Source organism: Myotis davidii, unplaced genomic scaffold (assembly GCF_000327345.1).
Source record: "Myotis davidii unplaced genomic scaffold, ASM32734v1 scaffold539, whole genome shotgun sequence".
Classification (NCBI taxonomy): Eukaryota; Metazoa; Chordata; class Mammalia; order Chiroptera; family Vespertilionidae; genus Myotis; species Myotis davidii.
Window position 1 is genome coordinate 249,358 of NW_006290028.1, and position 8,373 is coordinate 257,730.

Sequence of the window (8,373 nt, forward strand, 5' to 3'; positions counted from 1 at the left end):
CTTCCTCTCCGAAATTTAAAAAAAAAATTCTGGAAGTGGACAGTGGTGATGGCTGCACAATAATGTAAATGTACTTAAAGCCACTGAATCATACCCTTAAAAATGGTTAAGATGGTAAAATTTATGTATAGTTTACATTTTTAAAAATATTTTTATTGATTTTTTTTACAGAGAGGAAGGGTGAGGGATAGTGAGAAATATCGATGAGAGAGAAACGTTGATCAGCTGCCCCCTGCACACTCCCTACTGGGGATGTGCCCGCAACCAAGGTACATGCCCCTGACCGGAATCGAACCCGGGACCCTTGAGTCCGCAGGCCAAGGCTCTATCCACTGAGCCAAACCGGTTAGGGCAGTTTACGACATTTTTAAGACCACCTTGGTCACGTGCCCGGCTCCTTTATACACCCTGGGGTCTGAATTCTATCCCATGGATGGCTCTGTTTCTTGTGAGCACCATACTCTTTTAATTACTGGAGCTTGGAAATACGTTTTAATATCTGTTAGAACAAATTCCTCCATAACCTTTTGCTTTTCAATCTTTTCTTGGCTATTCTCATGCATTTCTTTTCCAGACGATACTTTAGAATAATTTCATCAAAACCCATTCCTCCTCCTCTGGGGGGGGGGGACATTGTCTGGAATTGCACTACTTTTATCGATCAAATGGGAAAGAACAGACAATATTAAGGCTCCCCAAAATGAACATGGTTTATCCCTCCATTTATATATATTTTTTATTCTTTTTTTTGTCCCTCCATGTTTTATTTATTTTTTATTCTAGAGAGGAAGGGGGGAGAGAGAGAGACAGAGAGAGAGAGAGACAGAGAGAGAGAAACATCAATGATGAGAGAGAATCATTGATTGGCTGCCTTTTACACGCCCCCTACAACCAGCCTGCAACCAGCATGTGCCCTGACTGGGAATCGAACCATGGCCTCGGGGTTCATAGGTTGACACTCAACTACTGAGCCACACCAGCCCGGCTGTCCCTCCATATTTTTTTTAATATTTTTTTATTGATTTTTTACAGAGAGGAAGGAAGAGGGATAGAGAGTTAGAAACATCAATCAGCTGCCTCCTGCACACCCCCTACTGGGGATGTGCCCACAACCAAGGTACATGCTCTTGACCGGAATCGAACCTGGGACCCTTGAGTCTGCAGGTTGACGCTCTATCCACTGAACCAAACTGGTTAGGGCTGTCCCTCCATTTTTAAATCTTTTGTGACTTCAATAGAGTTTTGTATTTTCTTTATTCAATGGCCACATGTCTCTCTCTGATGTGGAGCTATAGTTGACATGCTCCCTTTGTTTCTTGTCCGGGTTAGCTCTGGGGTAGTTTGTGTTTTTTCTTCTACAACAAAGATGGCCAAGCCTCGGAAAGGGCCTCCCCTCCCCACTCCTGTCACCTGTCAGGTGACTCAGCTCTGAAAGGAAACACCAGGGTCCCAGTGCCCTCCCTGATCCCACCCCCCCATACCTGGTAGGTGACGGTCCCTGCGTAATGTCGCACGGTGAAGATAGGAAGGGGCAGCTGGGGCTTGGCGTAGCATGGGTGGTCGCCATGGTGATAGTGGCACTTCTGCAGGAAGGTGTGGTCGGTGGCCTGACAAGAGAGATGGCTCCCTCAGGCCCTGCTTCCCTGCCCCGTGTCCAGGTGCCACAGTGAACCGAGGCGGCCTCGCTGCGAATCTGAGCCCCTGTGAAGGGCACCTCTCTCGCTCCCAGGGACTGTTTGGACAACAAAGTGCAGTTTGAGAAAGACACAGCTCCTCACACACGGAAACCGGCTCCGTCAATAAACACCGATCGCTTTAAAGGTGCAGGGACCTTAAGACAGGTGCAGATCACGCCTGCGGGCACGCACCGCTGCAGGTGTTTCTACATCAGTCCTTTTTTTTAAAAAATTGATTTCAGAGAGGAAGGGAGACGAAGAGAGAAACACTGATGTGAGAGAAAAATCCATTGGTTGCCTTCCCTACGCACCCTGACTGGGGATTGAATCTGCAACCTGGGCATGTGCCCTGACCGGGGATTGAACCAGTGACCTTTTGGGGTACAGAACGACGCTCCAACCGTGCCACACCGGCCAGGCTTACATTTTAATACTTTTATATTAAGATTATATTGATCAATGAAATATCACGTTCGAGTACTTTATCATTGTTTGTCATCATTATTTTCAGCCTCTAATGAAATGGGAAAATGGGAAGGCGTCACCTTACATGCGGGGTCGTGGTGTATTTAGCTTAAACGGCCTCACATGCCAGAGGAGGCCCAGGCTGCTCATGTGCTCTCGTGGCCCTGCACATCCACGCACCGAGCCATGCAGGTGTGGCTTAACGTATGCGTGTGTGTGTGTGCTCTGCGTGTGTGTTAACACCTCTCTCCGGCTACACTGCAGACTCTAAGGGAGGGGCTGGGTTATTTTTGCTCACCTTTTCATCCCTAGCACAATTCCTGGCACAGATATTCGTGCATTTAATATTTAGTGCCCCCTTAACCATGTGCCAGGCGCCGAGACAGGGCTGAAACCCTTCGAGGAGGGCCCAGTCTCTCTCAGGAGGGTCAGTGAGTAAACACACCACGGAATTGTCATGGACACAAGTGCTATCAATTATAAGGAAGGCAACCTGAGAGCAGCCGGGAGCTGAGGTCAGGTGGGCGGGAGGCAGTACCTGCTCACCTCCCGGGAGCCCTGCTCAGTCCCCTCCTCCGTGCCCCTCAGGCATGATGGCCTTCTGCAGCGAGGACTGAGGGACCTCAGAGAGGTCAGACCTCTTGCTCAAGGTCACCCAGCACAGGGTTTGAACCCCGTTTGGCCACTGCCTTCCCAAGCTGCACGGAAGGTGTGTGAGCAGGGTCTCTGGACCCCATCACCTATTGCTCCCCCCTCCTTGTCCTGCCACAGGGGGCTCACCTGGGACAGCCATGTCTGGGCATCCAGGATACGCAGGAGGCTCTGGGGCTGTTCTACCAGGAGGTCCAGGCAGGATTCCCTCGGAGGCTGAGGGATGGGCACCCAGGGCAGCGACTCTCGCCGACATTCCTCCTGGGAACAGCCAGCCCTTGGCCGTTTGTGGGGCCCACCCACATTCATGGGCAACCTCGTCTGAGCCAGAGCAGGGGTGGCCTTCCCATTTCACAGATGAGAAAACTGAGGTTCAGAAGGACTGAGACAGCCCATAGCAAGCAGGCGTTGGGGTAGAGCTCTCAGTGCAGTGCCCGCCCTGTAGCAGAGACGGCCTCTGTTCTGAGTGCCCCTCACCTCCTCCTGGGCCAGCAGCATCTGGCTGGAGAAGAGCTGCAGGCGCTCGCTGGCAAGGTTGTTGCACAGTTGCTCGAGGCCATTCACCCGCAGTGCCTGTTGGCACGTGGGCAGTGAGGTGGGCATCCACCTGAGATGAGGGCACTGGGCAGGGGTGGGGAGTGGGCACACAGGGATCCCCCTCCCACAGGGCTGCCTGCATTCTCCCCAGCATTCAGGGAGGAGCGGTGCCCCAGGGCTAATGGTGCATCCTACAGGGTCAAGTGCAAAGGCCACTGTCAGGCCTCCCTCTAGGATTCCACACCCCTGCCCTCAGCCTCAGCATGAGCCACAGACACCCTGTGGTCTGGGAGACTCCTTTGCCTACGACCTAGCTTGCTGGCTATCAGAACCCCACATCCTCATAAGCAGGGCTCCAGGCTGCCGCCTCCAAGAAGCCTTCCAGTATTCCTCCTGTAGGGATTACAGACTGCTTCCTGTGTGCCCCCCAGCCGAGCCCCCACTTCTGGTAGCTTTGAACAGAGGGTGTTGACACACTCTAAAACACACAAGAGCACACATGCACACGGGCACACACACACTTGTCATGGTCACCAAGGACACACTGGAGGGGCGGGCAGGGCCCATCCAGGGACTCAGGGTGGGGCTGCCTCTTGTTCTAGCCCCTCCTCCCTGCCCCGAGGAGGCAGGATCCCCTGGAAAGGGGTGGAGAGCTTGTGGAAGTCAGGGTGACTGGAGGGCCCTTGGTGTATGGGACGTGAGGCCGCGGGCTTCCCCTTCCTGGGGCCTTTATCTCCCGCTGCCTTAGAGGTGATGTCAGGCCTGGACCGAGCAGGACAGAATGGCTGCCCCTACGGAGTGTGCGGCTGACTCACGAACCCTCTTTGGGCCTGGCAGGCCAGTAGTTTACCAGTGCCCCTCCCAGGGAAGCTGGCGCTGCTGGGCCCCCCGGAAATAATCAGGATGAAGCGGGCACCCTGTCCTGGGCCCCACCGCCAGGGGTGACCTCAAAACCATAGACGTCCGCGACCGTGATGGTGCTCGTGCTGCCTCCCTCCCCGGGCGGGGCCAGCCGCGTGTTGGTCCTCCTCAGGAGCCAGGCGAAGAGCCGCGAGTACAGGGCCTTGGCCAGGGCGTCCCTGTGGGCATGGGGTGTGAGCGCGTGCAGCAGCGTGCCCGGCGCGGCTATGGCTCTCTCTTGCCCCCAGGGCACCTGGCATCAATGGCCCTCTCCAGGGGCAGGGATCTTGAGGCTGGGCCGTAGGGTGTCTCCTGGGGGCAGAGGGTGTGCACATGGCATGTCAGGCCGAGGCCCACATGGGCACTCAGCCAGCCATCGGGTGGTCCGGCCGTGCTCATGCCTCCCCAGAACCCTCGAGCTCACCGTGACGCATTTGGTGACAGCCCCCTCCAGGCGCTCGGGCGGCACCCGCAGCAGCCGGGCTGCGGTGTGGATCTCGGCCCAGCTGGACACGGCAGCCACCTCCTGGGACTCCCTCTGGGCAGAGGAAGGAGGGAGCAGGGAGCGCCCTGCTTGGGCAGTGGCCACGTCCCACAGGGCGGAGGCCGGGCCTTGCTCTGCAGGGCAGCTGCCCCGTTACCCAAAGGTACATGGGTGGGTCTGGGCCGCAGGAGCCCGTTCTACAGTCCAAGGGCCCTGAGTGCGAGTCCTGACTTCACCTCTTCACTAGCTGGCCCGCCTCACAAGTCTCTTTCCTGTCTGAACTGCTACTATCTTATTGCAAAAGGGGAAACACGCCCCTTATATTGTGGAGAGCGGCTCCCACTGGCTGAATGATATGGGCTCGGGAGGTGCAGCAAGTAAACAAAGCTTGATCAGGTGCATGTAATTGAGTAGATTCGAAACCCAGGAGAACGCTGTAAACATCTTGACCGCACCTTTACTTTGCCTGGTGGAGTCTGGCTATAAAATAACGACTTGGCCAAGCTGTGGCGCTGTCTCTCCATCAGAGAAGGCAGCGTCCCACCGAGCCCAGCTTTATTCTCTTGTCTGTCTTTTCTAATCCTTCACGGCTCGCCCTCAGGTTCACCCACGGCCGTGCTGGCGCGGCACACTTATGTTCCAGGGTTGTCCTGGAACCGACTTAGAAAACAGATGTACAGCGGTTCACACAGCGCCTGGTACTTAACAGCTGCTCAGGGAGTACCAGGTGTGCTTCCCGGGGGTGGCAGCGGCACAGATGCCGGAACTCCAGGGCTGTTGCCCATCTGGACGGTGGGGGTCTGCCTGCTTTCCAGGGCAGCTGGGAGGCCCGAGGCTGGCCCAGGGCGGTGCAGTCTCTGTCTCTGTCTCTCTCTCTGTCTCTCTCTCTCTCTCACACACACACACACACACACACACACACACACACACACACGCTTGGGCATCGATACTGCTGCCCTGATTATACAAACAAGCCACATGGGCCGGCGCCGCAGGGGAGCCCACCTCTGACGAGGAGAAGCAGATGTTGCCCAGCTGCAGGATGGTAGCCAGCACGGCCCAGACTGCGGTCAACTCCTCGGGGCACAAGCCCAGCGCCTGCAGGGCCTTCACCAGTCCTGCGAAGTCCTGGGCATCCTCCTTGCCCTGGAGCCTGCAGGCCCGGCCCTGCAGAGTGCAGCAGGGTGGCAGCAGGGCCTGGCCCCCAGCCTTGCTCTGCCCCAGCTCCTCCTCAGACCCCCACCAAGCCCCCTCCCTGGGCAGGCCCTGCCGCCCGCACTGTGTGGACCTGGCCCCACCTGGTTGAGGTAGTAGTAGGTCTCTGGTTCCTGCAGGGACAGCTGCTCCCGTTCCGTGGGGTCCAGCCCCACCAGCAGCTCGTAGAAAACATGGAAGCTCCGCTCAGCCTGGGCCTCGGGGGAGAAGGCCTACCTTAGGGGGGTCAGTGGCCTGGTCCTGGGCCCCAGGGCAGCAAGGACAAGTCCTGGGGAAGGCAGGTCTGGGGGCTTAGGGACCACAGACACCCGCCCCCCGTGGCCCCTCCCTCTTTCCCACGCTAGGAGCTGGAAAGGGAGAGCTGCAGGGCAGGTCTTACCTGAAACACCACCCTCGAGGTCTCAAGCAGATAATGTGACACAGAAGCTCCCACGATGACCCCGCTGTGGGCACAGGACGCTGGTTGGGGGTGCCCAGGGTGCACGCAGCCCAGGGCCCCCGCTCAGAATGGGACCCACCATGGGCAGCAGCCTCAGGCTCCCAGAGAGCTGTGGTGCGTGGCCTCTGTGCCCACCGGGACCCCCTCACTTACTGCTGCAGGCGGAGACACAGGACCTGGCCGAAGCGGCTGGCGTTGGCATTGAGGACTGTCGTGGCGTGGCCAAAGCTGCCGAGCCAGGGCAGCACGTCGTCCAGCTGAGGGGGAAGGGCATTCAAGTCACCCCAGAAGAGCCGTGAGCCCCCGGTCAGGCCCCCCAACTGCGGGCACTCTGTGCCTGGGGACTGGGCTGTCCCCGAGAAGCCAGGGACCCCAAGCCCCCCTCCTGGCCCAAAGGAGAAGGGTGGTCCCGGGAAATGGCCAGCTGCCCCCACCTGACATCCTCCGTCCCTTGTCTGCTCCTGCTCCAGGCCGCTCAGGAACCGCACCATCTGTTTGGCGGCTTCTGTCTTCCCTGAGCCGCTGTGCCCACTGCGGGAGGGAGGCCCATCGCATGACCCCACTGAGCCGATGAAGTGGGGACATGGCCAAAATGCAGAGTCCCGGGGCACGAGGACCCAACAGAAATAGTCCCTGCGCGGCCTCGTTCAAGGGGCACATGCGGTGACGTCAGCCGGTAGCACAGCCCTCCGGAGTCGGAGCTGCCGCGGGTGGAGCAGAGCCCTCACCCACCCGTCCCAGCCTCAGTGTGGCCGGGGGTTCAGCGGACAGGGAGCCCCCCCTCACCTGAGGAGAATGCCTGCGTCCCGCCCCGTGCTCCCACACAGGCTGTAGGCTGATGCCGCGATGGCGAAGATGTGTCTGAGAAAGAGGGCGGGCCGGTGAGCAGGCTGCAGGGGCCTCTGGGCCCTCCTGGGGGGAGGCAGGATGCGCCCACCCTCCCCAGGACCCCAGTCAACGGGACCCGCAGGGCTCAGCCGCCAGGGGGTTGAACGAAAGGTTGGTGGAGAAAGGCACTCACGGGGTGGCACTGGGGGCCTTCCTGGGGTGGTAGCTGGCCAGGACCTCAGGCGAGAAGACAGGCAGGGGCCAGCGGGGGTTCAGAGCGAGCAGGAGGGGCCCCCCAAACGTCTGGGGAAGGAAGCACAAGCTCTCACCAGAACATGGAGGGGCCAGGGGAGGCAGATGGAATGGGGCTCGGATGCTTCCCGCCCAGACCCGGCCCCGCTCTGCAGGGCCCCAGAGAGGGTTCGGCGCCCAGCCCAGGCAGGAGAAGAGAAGAGGTGCTCTGGGGTGCTGGAGGGCCCTCTGATCCCAGGGGGAAGGGAGTCCCAGCCCTCCATCCCCTCGGGGACCCCCATACGTAGATGCGGCCCAGGCGAAACCTCTTCTTGAGGCACAGCAGAAGGGAGCTGTCACACAGCGGGCTGCGGGGGGCAGGGGGGAGAGGAGGCCCCAGGTTATTCTGCCACTGGCTGCAGACACTGGGCACGTCATGCCCCTCTCTGAGCCCATCCCTAACGGCCGGCTGCTAGGTAAGCTCCCACCCAAGGGGCCTGGCAAACAAGGAAGCTTTGTGCGGGTTAGAGAAGGAAGTTCCAAGCAGGGACATCTGCTGGTCACCCCCACCTGCCCCTGAGCCTGCCCACCTTTAGGGAGGCGCGACCCCTCCGCACGTTATAAAAACGAGGAGGTGCGATATGAGAAACCCGGAGCCCCGCCCGCTCACCGCAGCCGGGCCAGGTCCTCGGTGTCTTCCAGGAGGGTCCCTGGGTTCCTGCCCTCAGCACCGGGGACGGACGGCGCCTCCAGGCCGGGCCCAAGGCTCAGCTCCAGGTCCCTCTCCAGCGCCTCCTCCAGGAGCCCCGCGCTCACCGCAGCCGGGCCAGGTCCTCGGTGTCTTCCAGGAGGGTCCCTGGGTTCCTGCCCTCAGCACCGGGGACGGACGGCGCCTCCAGGCCGGGCCCAAGGCTCAGCTCCAGGTCCCTCTCCAGCGCCTCCTCCCC

The 8,373-nt window shown here is 59.3% G+C and overlaps 1 protein-coding gene across 1 annotated transcript in view; it reads right to left on the reverse strand.

Moving 5' to 3' along the window:
* LOC102761967 (unconventional myosin-XVB-like) overlaps positions 1-8,373 on the reverse strand; it is a 52,809-nt gene that overhangs the window by 41,840 nt on the left and 2,596 nt on the right. Inside the window, 14 exon segments of the mRNA XM_015563305.1 lie at positions 1,482-1,607; positions 2,922-3,053; positions 3,270-3,365; positions 4,276-4,408; positions 4,483-4,541; positions 4,654-4,767; positions 5,719-5,880; positions 6,308-6,371; positions 6,521-6,624; positions 6,802-6,898; positions 7,154-7,228; positions 7,389-7,498; positions 7,731-7,794; positions 8,243-8,367. Of these exon segments, the coding sequence (XP_015418791.1) occupies positions 1,482-1,607; positions 2,922-3,053; positions 3,270-3,365; positions 4,276-4,408; positions 4,483-4,541; positions 4,654-4,767; positions 5,719-5,880; positions 6,308-6,371; positions 6,521-6,624; positions 6,802-6,898; positions 7,154-7,228; positions 7,389-7,498; positions 7,731-7,794; positions 8,243-8,367 (1,461 nt within the window).